At 42.6% G+C, this 19,298-nt stretch overlaps 1 protein-coding gene across 1 annotated transcript in view; it reads left to right on the top strand.

Annotated features, from left to right (window-relative positions):
* Nucleotides 1-19,298, top strand: part of PIEZO2 (piezo type mechanosensitive ion channel component 2) — a 309,479-nt gene that overhangs the window by 154,005 nt on the left and 136,176 nt on the right. The window contains exon 5 of the mRNA XM_056854258.1: nt 15,909-16,071. Within this exon, the coding sequence (XP_056710236.1) occupies nt 15,909-16,071 (163 nt within the window). The remainder of the gene's footprint in view (nt 1-15,908; nt 16,072-19,298) is intronic.

The following is a 19,298-nucleotide window of genomic DNA, read 5'->3' as shown; positions in this document are numbered from 1 at the left end:
TATTTCTGGTAGGAACAGAAAGTACATCACATGGAGTCTCAGGTGGGGGGAAGTGTGCCCCCTATCTGCGGATTTAAGTATCCACAGGCAGGGGGCACTTGTGAGAATTAGATATATAGATAAGCTGTCTACAGCAGTATTTTCAACAGGGAATACCAAGATATTCAGTAAATATCTAAATGGCCTGTTTGGAGTTGTTGAGTAGTACTGAAGGCTGAGGGCCAAACTAGGAATGACCACTTCTTTATGTCCACCACAGGGCTGCCACCATTTTAAAGCCTAAAATGGGCAATTTAAAAATGCTGTAAGGGTTGGGCCCACAATGCTACAGGACAAGGCACTCTTCTCTCCCCTGCCACATCTTTTCAAGTGCCAAAACAGCTGTGGGGGCAGGGAGACTGTTTTGGCTTGCTTTTTATTTTTCTCCAGTCACTAAACGGGAACATATGATAAATACCACTGCTGCCCAATTGCCAAGATAGATAGACCATTTATATTTGGTAATTAGCACCGTGTTCCAGGCTGAAGTGCCCCGCATATTATTTTTTTTAGTTTTTCACGCTGAACCATCATTCAAGAAGTGACTGCGAAGCTGCATTTCTTAAGAGCCCCTTTAACGCAACCTTTTGTGTTTGCTCCGCCCCTACTCGAAGAATCCCCTCAAGGAAGCATGCAAAATCACAGCCATGCATTTGCTATGCAAATGGTGATTGCTAATGGCTATGGAAATGAAGGAATGAAGGAGCAGGCGAGTGGGGGGTGGAATTTCTCCTTTTGCATCGGGACCGTGAATAGGCATTTTAAAGGTCGCATTTAAAAAAGAGCTTTGAGGGAGCATCAAAACGGAACCTGCAGAAATGGCCATAGAGTGTCCACACCCACACTGACAGTCAGGTGTTTGGCAGCAAGAGGAGGCAACACTATGTTTCAAATCACCCTAAAACAGGTCTTCTGGTACAGAAGGAAGCCTTGTGGTCTTACAATTTGATTTCTTAGGATACAGGATAGGAAAAAGAATGGATGAGCTTTTGAGACTAGATTATAGAATATAGTTTTAACAGGAATTAAAAAAAAAACATACCCAGAAACTAATATTTATATTTGTACAGTATGTACATCAGTCAGGCATTTTCTTTGTCCTCTGCTTAAACCAGCCAATATTTTGTCATTAGCACTTGAAGCATAGCAGATCAGTTGCCAAGTGAAATAGAAATATTCACTCTTGAGAAATCTTAGTTTAGCAGTCCAGATTCACAGTGCTTCAGTTTAGATGACATAAAGAAGAGTTCTTGCCAAAAGAGCGGCAGTGTGTCTAAGAACAAAAATCTTGGCGTACAATATGTGTCACTTAGGTTTTGCATGTCACCATGCTTGTAGATGTTGCAAAACAGCCCATAACTTTGTTTCTTTGCCAGCCAGTCTTTCAGTATAATACCCTACTTGTAGGAACAGGCTTCCGAAGACACTTTTAACCCACTGGGTAAAACCCAGCTCTTCCAATAGAGCTGTGTCTGCTTATGTTAGACTTCATATGGCTTGCAACACATGTATGTTGGAGGTGCAGGAGTAGAATAAATGTAACACAGTGAGTGTTCCATACAAAATATAGCTTCAGTGTGGGTTGCCAACATCCAGGCGTGGTCTGGAGATCTCCTGGAATTACAACTGGTCACTAGACTACAGGGTCAGTTCCTCAGGAGAAAATGGCTGGTTTTGAGGGTTGACTCTATGACATTAAACCCCACTGAGGATCCTTCGCAAACCTAGCCCTCCCCAGGCTCCTCCCCCAAATCTCCAGGAATTTTCCAACCTAGAGTTTGCAGCCCTGTGTTCAGTGGCATCTTGTATCAAGAAATTAGGGTCTAGTAAGATGCATGTCACTTGCAACCCTTTCAGTACTCCTGCAGATTGATTGATTTTACAAAATTTATATCCCACCTTTCTGACCTCACAAGGGCCACCAAGGCATCTTACAGATGAAAACATACATATAATAAACTCACATTTTAAAACAATTTATAACCAACCACCACACAAAAAACAAAAATCATTAAAACAATAAAAACAGAACTAAAATGCATACAAAGACATGAAAACAACAAAACATGGGTTAGGAAGAAGGGGTCACTGAGATAATGTCAAATGAAACAAAGTCTTCACACACTGGCAGTAGATGGAAACAGAAGGAGACAAATTAATCTTCCTGGGGAGAGCGTTCCAGAGTTTTAGGTCAAAAACGCATGGTTGCTGAAGCCTCCTTTATTCCCTGTTTCAGCCAGGATCAATTTTTTGTGAACAGATGTTACCTTATTGATTGTTGGCTCAGCCCTGTTTCGGCGCAAAATGAACCCGGCTGTTAAGTCTGCATGGGCAGAATTCAAGAGGTCGGAGATGGAGTTCGATGCAACCAACGTTTATTGTAGGGTAGAACAGAACTGGGGATACATTGGGAATGGTGCTGCTTATATGCTCCCCTGGCCGCCTGTGGCCGGCTCCCCCCCTGATCCGTGATGGGGGGGACAACCTTCCCTTGCCCAATGGCGCTCGCTGGCTTAGGGCCAATAGCGCGGCCCAGTTTCGGCCAATGGGGCGAGCAGGGCTAGGAGCCTTTGCCCAGGACTCAAGCTCCTAGGATTTCCCCCTGCTTACCTTCTAACACATACATAACACCGGCTATTCCCATTCCTCTTCTGGCCTGAGCCAAACCGTTCTTCCTGGCTCGTCATTGGTCAATTTGAAACAACCAGTCACCGGGGGCGTGGGGCATGGCAAACTAAACCGGAACTCCACTTCTCCCACATTTTCTGTTTTCATGCATCGATTTGCACTCAGTTTCGTCCCTGGTCATTCAAGGTAATGCATCCAGTTCTCCCCCCGCCAGCCCTGGTTACTTTGATTCTGGCTGAAATGGGGAATAAAGGAGGTTCAGCGACCATGCGTTTTAGACCTTAGGGCCATGACTGAAGAGGCCCTCTCATAGGTTGTCATCTGCTTAATCTCAGAAGGAATGGGCATCGGAAGCAGGCCCTCCAAAGATGACTGGTGTGTTGAGCGGGTTCATAAGGCCGTAGGTGGACCTTCAGGTATGTTGGTCCCAAACCATACAGGACTTTGGGCCTGGAACCAAATTGAGAGCTAGCATAGATATGCCAAGACTGTAGTGATATGGTCCATATGACCCACTCCAATCAACATCCTTGCTGCAGCATTCTATACCAACTGAAGTTTTTGAACACTTTTCAAGGGCAGCCCTAAGTAGAATGCATTGCAGCAATCTAAACTAGATGCACCACAGTAGCCATATCTTTTCTGCCCAGGAGAGGCCAAAGTTTGCTAACCAGCTGAAGCTGGTAAAAGTCCCTCCTGGCCACAGCTGCCATCTGCCACATCCTTATTCAGCAGTAGGCCTGGGTCCAAGAGCACCCCCCAGATCCTAGTGTAAAGCCATCCAGAACAGATGATCCCTTAGTTCCTGTGTCAGACCTTCTGCCCACCAGTAGCACTTCCATCTTGTCAGGATTAAGCTTCAGACTCTTCAGAAAATGGCACCGAGATAATGGAATGTCTCCGAGAGCGATAGGTTGTTATCCTACTGTTTTTTGTAAATATTTATGTAACAAGTAAATGTGGCAGTCAAATATGCAAATATTGACAAAAATATGGATATAAGTGCAGTGCAATCATGGCTATCATATAAATGCAAACCAGAGATAAATAATATTTTTCTGTGGGTAATTTTGTAACAACTGTGAGTTTAAGTAACTTGAAATAATTAGATGAGTGTTGGTGCTGGATACTCAGACTGGACTAGATGAAGCATTAGTCAAATCCAGTGCAGCAGTTCTCGTAGGCTTGTGCAATAAATAGACGTTCCACCACTACCCTCTGTATATTAGTGGTGCATTTGACAAAATATTTGTATAGGATTTCTAAGGGGCATTTGTCCTGCTATTCCAGGAAGTTGTTTTCTTTTCAACTAAATTAATTTCAACTTTTCCGTATGCCATCTAACGCAGAGGCTTGTACGGGAAGGAACAGGCTTCTAATACCGGCTGTTTTATGGCCTGTGTTGTTTGAGCAGTGAATTGTTTAACTGTTGCCAATGTTTTTCTTGGTACATGCTCCATCTGTGGTCACCAGTAGCCTGGGAACATCCGGGGTACAGTTACTAACATAAGAACTGATCCTATATGGAATTTGGAAACCCAGTTGCAGTTATTCCGTCTTTTTAATTTTGTTGTTCTTAATAATTTATTCATGAAAGGTTTCAAAAGAACAATCAGCATATAAAATATAATGATTATTGTTTCTTTTTAGAATACAGTGGATGAGTAATACGAGTGAGGCTTCTGAGCAAAACACTACTGTATTGCGTTAGATGTGTGTGTATTATGGAATAATTTATATTTCATTTACACTTCTATATCACCTCATTTAGCACTAATCTAATTCAGAATATTTGTCTTATGCTAACAGCTCTCTGCAAGACCCATACATGTTCATTCCCAGAGAAAACCACTTCTGTGTTAATTGCTGTTCTGATTGTGAGGTTGCAGCCAGAGATTACCAGATATTTCACTAAAGGGAATTTTAAACGCAGTTTTGATTTTGTTTGAGCTCAACTTTTTCCAGCCTCTGACCAGAACTAGTGCCAGCCCCAAACACTTGTCAGGAATGCTCTATCAGGGGGTTGGACTAGATGGCCTGTATGGCCCTTTCCAACTCTGTGATTCTATGATTCTAGGGAGCGTTCAAGTTCATTGCTCCATCCACACAGTGGTCCTATGCCTGTGCCACCCCAGCGTTCCTGTCTTTCTCAGCAGCTAATGGGGAGGAGGCAACTGGCTGGCCTCTGAGGCTCTGTTCCTGCATGACGTAGCAGCGCTCCTGGAGCAGGGCCTTGTGCCCAAACTATGGGTATTCACCTGGCAGCCATTGTGTTTTACAGCAAGGCTCTTGGGTTCTCTAACCCATGCAGCTCCTTTATGGCAAGACAGGCCATCAAGGAATGGGAGCGGGTTCCCACCCTGTTCCAGACACTCTAAAGCCCATCACTGTGCAGGTTCTCACTGGTTTACTGCACCAGCCTCCCTGCATTTGCTGGTCGGCCTTTGAGGCTACTCTTTTCTGGGCAGCTCTCACTCTGGCCTTTTTGGGAGCTTTCCACAGCAGCGAACATTTTCTGCCTCATGCTGCGACCGCTCTGGGAGGGGCCCTGGCATTGCATGACATCACTCTTCAAGGCATGGAGCGCCACATTATGCTACGTCAGTTTAAGATGGACCAGTGGGGGTGGAGGTCACGGATCTGTCTTCAGGCTGCTCTGGCTGGTCTAGCATGCCCTGTCTGCTGCTTCTCTGAGTTCCACACTGTTGGGCCCCTGGTCTCGGGGACCTTTCATCTGCAGAGATTGGGCTCTCCTTGGCTAAGATCCAGGCTATTGAGCGCTGACAACCCTCCTCATACAAGGCCTACATCCTCTCTCTCTCTCTCTCTCTCTCTGTGTGTGTGTGTGAACAGTACAACAAGAATAAATATCTTCTTAGCAGATAAAAGAGTTCAGATAAGATCCAACATCAAGAGACTCTGGACAAGTATCTCCTTTTCAACCTAGTCCAAGCCGCTAACTGCTTCTGATATAAACTGCTGCTCATAACTTTGAAAAAGCTGGCACTGCCTAGGTTATAAATCTCAGTAGAAACACACTTTTCACTGCTTTCATCTGTGGCCTTCTTCAAGACTTGGATGTTCTCTGTGCTGCTCCCATGTCCTCTGCTCTTTTCTTTCAGAGGTCTAACCTCCTCCCAGATATCTATGAGGTTGGTGTTGTCTTCTTCTTTCAACTGTAGCTCTTTTTATCATGTTTGTCCCCATTTCTGGTCTTGGAACTTTGTTCTAGATTACATCAGGAATGCCTCATCACAATTTCTTTCAAATCTCTTAAAATGTGTTCCCTTCTTTTCTGCTCCTCCTTTTCTCCCAAGATTATATAACCTCTTAGGATTCCCCCCCCTTAACAGTGTTATAATTTTTGCAATTATGACATATAACTGTTCTAGCTTTCTCCTCAGTCCTCCTGACCTCCCTCTGCCTTGTTTTCAGTTCTGTATTTTTAAAGCATCAGGCACACTGCTGGCACAGGAGAAATTAATTATTCTTTTTGCACAGATACAAATGTTGTCTAGGAAGAACCTCAGTCTCTTCCAGGATTGTCGTGCCAGGGCACTCATTGTTCAGCGTGTGCTAGATGAATTTTTACTCCTAGGTGAACTCGGCCCTGGTTAGTACTTGGATGAAAGACCAACAAGTGATAAGCCTGTCTCATCGTATCAATATTCAATCACAATAAAACAGTCGGAAGTTGATGATTCAAAGCAGTTTGTTTTTATTGGCCAATACACAAAAAGCCTGGTGAAAATTGCCTAAAGCACAGAGCAATTTCCACCTACATCAAAGGGTTGCAAGCATGGATATAGACTTCGATAATGGGTGGTTACAGAGGCGTAATACACACGTAAGACCCAACTGCCCAATACTTGGGACCTCTAAATTAGAATAGCCTATAACAGCATTGAAGGCGTTGCAGAGAAAGTTATGATCTCATGTCCACTGATGAGCAAGAAGAGTTTTCAGTGTCAGGTGCTGCTATGTTTTGATCCTAAGCTACTGAAGTTCTTATCTTGGATCCTCGCACTTGCCAAGGCTAACTAAGGGAGTGTTCCTAGCTGGCCCGGAGAGGGAAGGGGGGCCCCAGCTTATGAGAGCATACTAAGATCTTCTATAGCTTCTTTAATTAACTTCTAACAAGCAAAGCTGGGCCTCTTATACTCAAGGCCTTTAACATATGTGTGCTTGGTGTGACTTTATAATGGATGCCAACTCTTATATGCTGAGTCTGGCATATTCATAAGTGCAGATTATACTTTATTGATTACAAAGAATATATTTCAAATCAAAGAATCCATTTCTAATACATTTCCCAAAGAATATAATGATTTCAGGCATTACACAAGGAATACCAGGGTCACTAAGAAGAGGAAGGTGATGGCAAACCACCTCTGTTAGTCTCTTGCCTTGAAAACCCCAAAAGGGGTCGCCATAAGTCGGCTGCGACTTGACGGTACTTTACACACACACACACACACACACACACACACACACACACACACACACATTGCAATGAACACCTGGTTTGGCCAGAATAGGAAAACAAATGAGGCATGAGAAATAGTATGAGGCGTGAGAAATCAAGGGGAGTGTCCATATTTAAATTTGGCTCAGGTCTGTTTTTTGTGTGCAGCACAGCCCTATAAATGTTGCATGCTTTATGTCAGTAATGAGGCTGCCAACCTTGGCACGTGCATTCAAGTTGTTAAATAGCAGTATTCTACATAATGATGTTTGGAAAGCAAACATTTGGCACATGTTTGGTTGATATGTGGGTGAGCACTTTTGCCAAACAGATTTTTGTTCAAGTTCGCAATGTAGCTGTGCGGAGAATTGGATGTGCATTTAGTTTTCAAGTAGGTTAATCACTATTGATTTACACATTCTTTAGGAGATTTGAAATTTTTATGCTTGCTTGGGTCTGCACCAGATTTTTAAATAAGCTATGCATTTATACTTCCCTGATATTTTACTTCAGCTGATTAAACATGTTCTGTGTTAATGCAGAAATAGCTATCTGCTTGTTATAATGTGTTCAAGCAATCCATGGTCTGTGAAAAGCCTTAGTACTGTATGTCATGATGATGTGTCATTTTATTTTTCTTGCTTCTTCTTTTTTGGGTGGCATTACCTAGATTATCTTGGAGTCAAACGTTTTTTTCCTTTTAATTTTATTTAAGAGGGATACAGGAGGGAAAAAAGGGAGGGGAGAAGGTAAAATAAAAGATACATCATGCTCCAAGCTTCCACATAGTTTAAATTTAAAAGGTAAAGAAAAGATATTACCAGATATTCTATCATTCGTCCTAAACATTACTGCATCTTAAGATTCTCTAAAAAGAGAAGAAATATTTTGTCCTCTGAGCCTCCACATTAGCTAAACTTAAGAAAATCTAATATCATGGCTTCTATTAAATCTTAAGCATATGCATATCTTATATATCTCTATGAATTCTCATATAAATTGCCTTCAACCTTATTAAATTGTTTGTTTGCTACCTAAATAGTAATCATAATAATCATAAAAAGGCTGCCATTACAGCATAAATTCATCTGTTGATTTCATATTAACCAGTTGTGTTAGTTTAGCCATCAATGCAAAGACGGAAAGTTTGTTATTCCACTCTTTGATATCGGGAGTTGTATTAGATTTTCAGTATTTGGCATATACAATTCTGGCGGCTGAAGCTGCATATTGCTAGAGCTCTTTATGGGTAGAGTTCAGTTGAGGGGGGGGGGATCATGCCCAACAACATGTATTTAGGTTCTAGTTCAAAGTTCGGCCGAAGCATTTTCTGTAGTTGTTGGTGAATCATTCGCCAACACTTTTGGCTTTTGGTACAAGTCCACCACTGATGAAAAAAAGTTCCTTCTGTGTCTGAGCATTTCCAGCATTTATCTTGATCTGTTTTATACATCTTCTTAAGGTCGTTAGGTGAAAGATACCATCTATAAAACATCTTGTACCAGTTCTCCCTAATAATTTGTGAAGAGGTAAATTTTATCTCCGTTGTCCAGAGTAATTCCCACTGCTTCATCGGGGCCACCTCTCCAAAATTCTGCATCCATTTGACCATACAGGTTTTCACTTGTTCTGTTTCTGTATCATATGTCAAAACAAGCTGATATATACTAGTCAGTAAATGGTCTTTGAATTTAGTTATTATGGATTCGAAATCTGTTAACTTTCTGGGGTTTCCTTTTGCAAACTTTCCTCCTGCAAAGTGACTACAATCTGTCACTTGGAATCAGTGGCACAAGGGAATCAAACTTTTTAATTCGTTGTATTTTATAATACAGCTTTCTTCCATTGTGTAAATTAAGGCAACGTATGTAGGATTCCCAGGAGGTCTTGAATCCAGGCGCTGACCAGACCCATATTTGGTTAGTTTCAGCAAAGTTGTTGTATCATGTGCTCTCCACTTGTACCTTGGGAAATATATAGAGCATGAAGTTACAGTGGGGGGTTGTGGTAGTGATAAACCCTGTACATTATTTTTCCTGCTTATCTTTTCAATCTTGGGCACAAAGACAAAGGAGCATTCCAACAGATAAATAAGTAAGCTCTATTCATGTAGGTAAGTATAGGCAAGGCCAGTCAAAGAGGTTCATTTTACTGGAGGACTTCCTGCTCCAGGAGGACTTGCTGCACTTGGCTTTGTGCTCCTTCTCCTCTGTAGTATTTTCTTCCCAGACTTTGTCTAGCCTTATTTAAAGCAGGAATACCCGTTGTCACCTTCCTTATTCCCCAGCCCAAGGGCTGTTGTACCGCCAATGTATTTCTCTGCTTTCTAGTTGGCTTCTGAATCTGAACTCTGGCTTCCAGCTCTTGAGATGAAGTTTCTGAGTTCTGTTTTTCAGTCTGCATTCCTCTTTCCCCCTTTTTCTTCTTCTTCCCACACTCCAAGCTTCTACTAGGTTCATTTAGATGCCCCATTGACTATATCTATGGCATATTTATCTTGTCTGCTTCTGTCTACCAATATGTTTCCTGAGGGAGGGTATACTTTTCCAGCTGCCTGTTTCTTCTTTCCCCACCTTTGCCTTTCCTGATCTCGCGAGAGCCATTCTTGAAAGTTATTGGGCAATGTCTGTAGCAGGTAACAAAACAGGCCAAGCTGGTGGGTTTTTTGCCAGCAACTTGACTCTTGCAAATCTGTCACCAAAAGGTAAAAAGTTGATGAACTCTCTTCTAAATGTGTCAAATAGCTGGTGAAAGAGGAGGGGGAAATGGCTCAGTAGTATTCAGGAGAGGTACAGACCTTACCTCCTGATGTAAAGGTAGGATTAGATGGAGTTTTGTATTCATTCACCATCTTTAATGGCACCGCTAAAGGCATGAGTACTTCTAGAATACTCCTTTCGCTTGACTAGTGGAAGAGGCTTCTAGACTCTTGGCCACATTGGCTTGAATTTTTTGTAAACTGATTTAATAAATAGACTTCACTAGTCCAGCAGAATGTAATATATGTTTATGTGAGTTAATTACTGATCTCCTTCAGCCCATCTCACCAACAGCAAGGGTAAATTTGTCATAAGGATCCTTACTCTCTCAACTAAATCAATCCTGTTCACAATAAAATAATCGGAGAGAATTTTGAACAGTAAGGTTAATTTTTAGAGAAATATAATTTTGGATAACAGTTAAGAACTTTATCTTGGTCAGATAGAAACTGGACATCTATTGAACTATAAAAATTAACTACAATTTTGACTACAATCTGTCACTTGGAATCAGTCGCACATGTTTACAGATGCTCAAATTATCCATTTTGGGGTTCAGTTCCTCTCTGCTCTTGAGGATTTGCTCCAACAGTCTTCCAGCGAAGTCTATGAACTTTGAAGACCAGAACGCCAGCAACAGAGAGAGGCTGAGACTCCCCTTCATTCAACAATTTCCCCCTCCATCCCTGATGTCACTGGGGAGGAGGCTTTAAAAGCACCATGAGTATGCAATTCTATCATCCTCTGATTTGAGGGATTACTGGGAAAGGATACACAGGGCTTTGTTGAGATTTCTTGTACCTACTCAGCATGGAGACTAAAGTCAAAATATTTTGGGGATATCTCCTTGGTTTGTATTTTCTGCAATTCAGGAGGTCTTTAGAAAAACACACCTTAGGACCATGGTGTTAGTGATTCTCCAATATAATTTAGTTTTGTGATCAAACAAGCTTAGCTCCTTCGCAACCAAATGATATCCACAAATGTTTTTTCCAAGCTGACAGTTTTGGTGCCAGGGAATATATATTGCTCACCAAGATAATGGTTGGGAATTATAGAATCATAGAATCATAGAGTTGGAAGGGTCATCTAGTCCAACCCCCTACCCAATGCAGGAAATTAACAACTACCTGCCCCACCACATCTCCAGTGACCCCAACACTCCCCTCACCATGCAGGATCCCACAATCAAAGCACTCCCGACATATGGCCCTCCAGCCTCTGCTTAAAGACCTCCAAAGGCAGGGACTCCACCACCCTCCGAGGCAGTGCGTTCCACCATCGAACAGCCCTCACTGTCAGAAAGTTCTTCCTAATGTTTAGGTGGAATCGCTTTTCTCTTAGTTTAAATCCATTACTCCGTGTCCTAGTCTCTGAAGCAACAGAGAACAAGCTAGTTCCCTCATCAACATGACATCCCTTCAAATATTTAAACATGGCTATCATGTCTCCCCTCAACCTTCTCTTCTCCAAACTAAGTAAACCCAACTCCCTAAGTCTCTCCTCATAGGGCATGGATTCCAGACCTTATGGGTCTGATGAGTAGATCGTAGTAAGAATTTTTGTTGCTACATCACCTTAGGGACCATCTTATTTGGAACAATTTTTTTTCCTTACTTGCATTCTGTTCTGGGAATGGCTCGCTGATGCCATCCAGCAGCATCAAATGAGAAATGAATGGAACACCAGGAAAAGCAGACTTAGTAAAACCCTTTTTCAAAACTAGAGATTTGGAAACAAAGCATCTATCTGATGACTCGTTTGGGTGAAATAGTAAGTGATTCATTCTGTTTGGAGGCCCATCATGTTTTGCAGTTAATTCACTTGCCAGAAGAAGAGTGGTTCTTCCAATCAGACTTCCTGTTTGTTAAACAGTACCTGCATTCAGATGTCACGACAAACTCTAATTAAACAGAAGGTTGTCAGCATCAGGCACAATCGCAGCCTGTTTGCCATGCCCTCATGCTTTGCTCACCCCTCCCACATTCCTCTTCCTCCTCCTCCCATCTGTGGAGCCTGATTGAACACTTCCTTTTTTGATTCGGCTCCAGTTTGCCAAGAGGTCTCCATTCAGGCGCCTCAGCAAATTGCTTTACCCCCAACAGGCCATGTGGCTCATCCAGGATACAACCAAGGATTAGAATCCAGGCTTGTCAGGAGAAAAATACCCCACTTTACTGAAGTGCTTGCAGTTGGATGTCATAGCAAATAATCATTCCTGATGCCCACAAACCTACCTTTAATTAGAGTTTGCCATGATGTTGGAAGAGTGAAAACTGAAGTTTTAAAGCTCTGCAGGTTCAGCATTTTATGTGCATATATTTTTGAACTCTCAATTACAAAGTACATGTTTGAGATGAACTAAGATAGTTCAAGTAATTTGAAAAATCAACAGATTGAGCTGGCTGGCAAAGTTTTCCTTTTGAATCTTCCCTCTTTATCATTGTTTTGAAAAGTGAGAACCGCTGTAAAATTCAGAACAACTTTGTGTTGCTGTTCATTTTAAAATATTAGGCTTCCACTTTGAAAATGGTACCTTGAATCCTTTTGTAAAAGTAATTCAGTACTTCCATTAGCAGATCTAATACACTTGAAAGAAAAAAATAGTGATTCCTTCACTTTTTAACCTCAAAGGACTTCACTCAGAACAGGGCAGGGATTCTGATCTTACACATCGTTGTTTGTGCCATCTGTGCCAGCTGGCTACTATGTTCACAGCTAATGCTAGTGTAAGACTGCATTCATATGTACTCACAGAAGCAGCACTAACAACAACTGGAGAAACAAATGCCAGCATAGCAGTGCTTTAGTTATATCTAGACTAGATTGTTGCAATGCTCACTCTACTTGAGGCTACCCTTGAAGAGTTCAGAAGCTGAAGCTACTGCAGAATGCTGTGATTAGACCCCTGGTCATGGCCAGTTGTTGAGAGCATGTAACCTGGATACTACAGCAATTACACTGCCCTCTTGCCAGGCCCCTGGACCTGGCTGCCAGATCCTGCAGGGCCCTTCTTGCTGCAGCTAGCCCCAGGCCACCTCTGATTGGGTAAGTGTGGGGGCAGAGATGCCGCCTCCGGACAAACACAGCCTCTGGGTGTCAACAGGGCTGGTGGCTTGAAGAGGCATGACAGGCAGTGTATACTGAGGTGGTTCTTTCCTGCTCAATACCTCACTGTGAACCTGAAGGGAGAGAGGGACAGGTACTACCTCAGTACTTGGTCATCATGGTCCTTCATCTGTTCAAGCCCCAAGTGGTTATTGGAAAGGTAGTATTGTAGTGCCCCAAAGGCCCACTTGACAGCCAAGGGCCCCCTCTCCAATGTGGCATAACGAGTTTTGGCTCAGGAAAACACTGGCCATCCTAGTCCTGGGAGAGGATGGCTCTAAGTCTGGTTTCTGATGCATCAGTCTGGAGGATAAACAGCTGGTCGAAATTGGGGTTGTAAAGGGCTGTTCTCCATGGCAGGGCTGATAGAAGGGAATAGACAGTCTTCTGCATTTCTAAGGTCCACTGGACATGGTTCAGCTGGTCCTTTTGCAGACAGTCCAATTGTGGCACCGCTTGGGAGGCGCAATGAGTTATAAACCCTCTATAGTAGCCCAGCAGCCTCAGGAACCTCCATACCTGCCACTCAGTCTGGGGAAGTGGGTATTCCTTCAGGGTGGTGCCTTTCTCCAGCAAACGCTGCACTTGGCCATCCCCCACTACAAACCCCAGGTATCACAGCTCCCAGAAGCCAGCTTACTCTTGGCCAGATTGACCTTGAGCTGTGCTTGGTCCAGGGCTTTCATCGCCATCTCTAGGTGACAGAGGTCCTGGTTGGGGCTGAAGAAGATGATGAAGAAGATGATGTTGTTGACATAAGTAGGTGCAACATCCTGCCAACACGTTGTTGACTAACCGCTAGAATGTTACTGCTGCCCCATGTAATCCAAGGAGCATCTTCCTGAATTGGAGTGGGCCCTATGGGATTGCCAAGGAAGTCTTTTCTCGGTCTTCAGGGATTACTGGAACCTGTTAATAGCCTTTAGCTAGGTCGATGGCTGTTAGGAACCAGGTTGCCCCCAGCTGATCTATTAGAATGCCAGCCTGTGGCATGGGGTAGGCATTGAAATGGACAACTTTGGTCAACTCAATGGAGAACCTAGTGCTGCTATCAGATTTTGGCACCAGCACAATGGGAGTATGCCGGGCACTGCAGGAGTATGTAGGAAAACGGCAGCACACAGGCTCACAACAAATAAAATCAACCACAATTTTTAAGTTTCAATTCTTAACACTATAATTATTTACAATATTTACAACCTCATTCAAACAATACACTCACAGGTGTTTCAAAAACGATATTCAAAAATCTATACGCAGAACGGAAGCGAAAAGGGACCAAAGCAGTTGCAGTTCCCAATACAATGGTGAAGTTCTGTGAGTTCTGGATGCTCCTTTATGATCACACTGTGACTTATTTGCCGAATCGTCTGCGCCCTGCCACAGCTTTATTATTCTTCACCATTGTATTGGGAACTGCAAGTGCTTTGGTCCCTTTTCGCTTCTGTTCTACGTATAGATGTTTGAATATTGTTTTTGAAACACCTGTGAGTGTATTGTTTGAATGTGGTTGTAAATATTGTAAATAATTATAGTGTTAAGAATTGAAACTTAAAAATTGTGGTTGGTTTTATTTGTTGTGAGCCTGTGTGCTGCCGTTTTTCTACATAGACTTGATACAGCACTGGGTGTTTATTTTTCTTGGGCACTGTAGGAGGGCTCAGTAACACCCAGCTGCAACATCTCGGTCTCCTGTTCGACTACTTCCCACTGATTCCTTGGGATGGGGCACTATGATATGTGAGCCACCTGGCAGGGTTCAGTGGAGATGATATGCTGTTGTATTACTGTGGTTTCTCCGGACACCTCTGAAACCTCAGCCAGAAGGCCCTCCACTTCCCTGACCTCCTGGACTGGAAGGATGATGAGAGTTAGGGATCAAAAGTTCAAGTGTTGAGAAACATATTTAGTGTCTATAGCACTCCAGAGCCCTGACTTGGATAGCCCAGGCTAGCCTGATCTTGTCAGATCTCAGAAGCTAAGCAGGGTCAGCCCTGGTTAGTATTTGGATGGGAGACCACCAAGGAATACCAGGGTTGCTGTGCCGAGGAAGGCACTGGCAAACCACCTCTGTTAGTCTCTTGCCATGAAAACCCCAAAAGGGGTCGCCATAAGTTGGCTGCGACTTGAAGGCACTTTGCACACACACATAGCATTCCGGTGTTGCTTAATGTTTTGAATAAAACTTAATTCCTTGCTGCCTGAGATTGAATTCCCTCAAGGGAAGAAACTGCACACTCAAATCAGTTAGGCCTCGGCCTGGATACATATATACATGGTAGTAGCATAAAAGGGAAACAGTGTTTAGTTCCCTAACCCAATAGCTCAGGGAGATATTGGGGGGGGGGTGAAAAGGGAAGTGTGCTGCCTGTTTGGTGATTTCTCTGGGAAAGGGAGTGGGGACCAGGTGTGTAAAAGTGTCAGGACTCTTGAAAAAAGAAACAGGGATAAGATGGCTGGCAAACCAGTGACTGTCTTCACCTCTGGGTCCGAGAGAGGTTGTGTTGGTTGGTGAGGTTGGGGGTCACATATGCCTCCTGAACTGTGCCACTATGTGGAACAAAGTGAGGAATATCAACTACTAACTTCTGACTTTGCGGAACACTATGTAGTTCATACTTTTTTACTCACATGAGTACTCACTTGAAAACAGGACCACTTGTTTGCATAAGAATGATAATGTGTTTGCTGGCTCTTGTACTATAGCACTAGTTTTGTCCTTCTCCAATCAGTATTCTAGTAGAAACAGCAGAGAATGGGTATAACTGAGGTGCAAAATACTAACAGAGAACAAGCATAAATACTTACTCTTTTAAGTTATTCCTTCTATTTAAAAATACTGTCACACTAGACTTGGATATTGGAATGAAAACGGGCATTAATTTTCTCTCTCTTTTAATTCCCTTCAGTGTCAAAGGGGCAGATGCTGGCAATGCCATTAGAATTTTTGTTCCTGATATTGGTATGTTCATTGCCAGTCTGGCTATATGGCTCATCTGCAGAAACATCATTCGGAAGGCAGCACAAGAGGATTCTGGATTGTACAACGAGCAGTATGAAGGAGAAGAAATGGTATGCGTGCATGTTTACCTTTTTAATAATTTGTTTCTTTCCACCTTGGGGCCCCATTAAATACAGAATGAATAAAGTTCTAATGACATTAATCTATTTTAACAATTACCTTAATTCTCAGATGAAGGTTAACAGCTCCATTTGTGCGATTTCCCATCCCCATTTATAGTTGGAGTGAGCATTTGGGCTGCTGTTCTTAGTGTTACACCTTTCTAAGCCTGTTGACTTCAATGGCATCAGGGGTATATATGTTTAGGATTGTTCTGTTAGAGAATATGGATGGCAGTAGATTATGCAAGGAGAGCAAGCACAGTACTGGATGAGAGCACAAAATTGACCTCGGTGGCTTCTGAGAGGTAGAGAAGGAGGCCTACCTAGTGTGGCAATCCCTAAAATTTGAAAATACTAACAGTGACACATACAATTACATACAATTGAAATTTTCCCAGTTTGCAAAGTAGAATTAAATGGAAAATGGTGGCTCAGATGAGAGAGCTTGGGGCTTCTGTTTTGCTTTTTATTCTTGAGGTCCCTCAAGCAATGCAGTTAGGAGTGAGAGGATGAATTAGGGTTGTCAGGTCCCTCTTCGCCACCAGCGGGAGGTTTTTGGGGTGGAGCCTGAGGAGGGCGGGGATTGGGGAGGGGAGGGACTCCAATGCCATAGAGTCCAATTGCTAAAGCAGCCATTTTCTCCTGGTGAACTGATCTCTGTTGGCTGGAGATCAGTTGTCGTAGCAGGAGATCTCCAGCTAGTAGCTGGAGGTTGGCAACCCCAGGATGTATATAGACTTAAATTTTTCATAGATAGACTAACTCAAGCAATGTACAAATTAAGAAATGCCAGGACATTGTTCAAGAGAAGCATATATCATAACTTTACAATAAAGCTTAGTTTTAAAAGACTAGTCATTAATTAAGGTTTTTGCAAGTAATTTATACAATCTTACAATTAACTGTGATGGAATCAGGTTATCATGCCGCCTTCCATCCCTTGGTCTGGTAAAGTATGGGATAATTGTGTCTATGGAGCTATTTCAAATAATGGGAAAAAACCTTTTTGTGTGCGAAGTGTTCTCCAGGTTCTTTGACGAAACTCCTCATTTAAAGTGTGTGTTAGTATGTTACAGCAGTATATTCCTTGACTTCTTAGTTTGATAAACAGCCCATAAAACTAAAGGGAAGTTGCTGGCCTCTGTGTTTTCTCTCAAAGCTGTACTGCCCAAGAGAAACAGAATAGCTCTGTTACAGTTGAGACAATTAAGCTGCTGTTGCTGTGACGTGCTGGGTTAAGCATGCCGCTTGTTCTGATCTGTGGTCTCATTGCAGCAGCTCATTGAAACGGGCTATTTAAAAATGTGATATAAATAGAGGGTCTATAATATAATAAAAGCCCTTCTGGATTATACCAACTGACTACCTACCTGCATCCTGTTTGTCACAGCGGCCAACAAGGTGCCTCTAAGGAAACTCACAAGCAGGACAATTGCCTCTGCTGCTGCCTGCAGTGACAAGAAAGTTCTGCTTCCTCATCACGGCCAACTGCCCTTGCCGGGTCTATTGACTGCTAGTTTATTTTGTTCCCTTTCAAAGGCATTTAAGAAAGCAAAAATGGCCACATTTTGGGGCAGCAAAGCCCTTATAATAATTGACACTATATGAAGAAATATTCTCTCTGGCTGTCCTGAACCTTCTACCAAGCAATTTTATTAGGTAACCTGACCCCAAGTTCTAGTATTATTAGAATGGGAGGAATAGTTCTCTCTTCATCCCCCTCCCCACTGATTTTGCAGTATGCATAATTTCTACACTTTGTGTAGAGGACTTGTGTAGCCTTCACTCTTTTCTGTAACAGTATAAATGTCTCTACACTGCGCTCCCCCCAGAATCCCAATTAATGATATCCTGTTTACTGAAAGCCAATGTAAACATTTCCTTTTATATTATTACCACACTCCAGACATTTAAACATTTAGTGCATGTTCTTCTTTGTACGAAATACACGAACCTGACTTTCAAGTGATGCATGATGATCATGCACATGGGCTTTTCAACCCATACGTGATGCAACTGGCAGAGGTTTTCTAATTTATACACTGAGATCTTTATCCAAAGATCCCCATTCTTTTCCTTTGCTGTCCTTTCTGGATCAGAAGCACATTGTGGATTGTGACAGGATATGAGAAGGGCATAGAGGATATGAGAAAGATAGGACGTTTTGGAGGACGTTGATTCATAGGGTTGCCACGAGTGGGAAGCGACTTGACGGCACTTGACACTGACATGAGAAGGGCCATAGTCCATAGACATGATGCCCAAGCCCGCTGGTGGATATTCAGTGGGAATATGGAAGTTTTCATTCATAATGCTTCATATAACCACAAGTACATCCAGAACAAAAGAAAATGTTCATGAGAGAACTGGTTGGAGCTGGGGAAAGGGGATAGAAGTAATGTTGCCCAGGAATGAGCAGAGTATGTTTTTAATTAGTACTGAATTATAAAGAAAGAGCTACATGATCTTAGGCTTCTGTCCAATTCATTACCACCCTTACATGGTTACACACTCGGAGCAAGTGTGTCTGCAGGCCCTTTTTATTAAGGCTTAGACAGTTTAAAGCAGGTGGATTCATCTGGAGAAATGCCCAGACTGCAGGCTTTGGGAAGTACAATGAGATTCAAAGGTGTAAAAGGTGAAAAAAAGCAAAAGAGAGAACAGTTAACTTCACAGCTGCAAGCAAGAATTAAGATATTGATGGGGGACAGATGGCCATTTTTATGTGACAGAATGCAGATGTAGTATTAGCTGCTGAACAGGCCTTGGAATGAAGGTAACTTTCCTGAGGCTATATGGAAAAATAGCCAGGGTTTTCTCTTATAAAACAATGAAAATGAAGAAATAAGAAAATCTGTCTGATAAGATATGGTAGCTGTCTGATAGCTTTAACTTCTAAGACCTGTTGATGTTAATGGTAATATTTTGTTTTCCAGTGCATGCTTATTCTCCATTAGTCACTCTTGTCAAGCCGGCTCCTTGCACATGCTTTTTGGGGACAAACGTATCCATTAGAGCAGTGTTACTTGTGTGCCAGCTTTCCTATAAACAAGGTGTGTAGAGGGGCAAAACCCACTGAGAAAAGGAGTGCCACATCGCCCACACACACACACACACCTAGGCTTTTCTTTCTCCCCAAAAAACCAACTTCTTGCAGCTGTTTTTCCTCTTGGTAG

Source organism: Euleptes europaea, chromosome 8, assembly GCF_029931775.1.
Source record: "Euleptes europaea isolate rEulEur1 chromosome 8, rEulEur1.hap1, whole genome shotgun sequence".
Lineage (NCBI taxonomy): Eukaryota > Metazoa > Chordata > Lepidosauria > Squamata > Sphaerodactylidae > Euleptes > Euleptes europaea.
The sequence above is the reverse complement of the archived record's forward strand: the minus strand, read 5'-3'. Positions and strand labels throughout refer to the sequence as shown.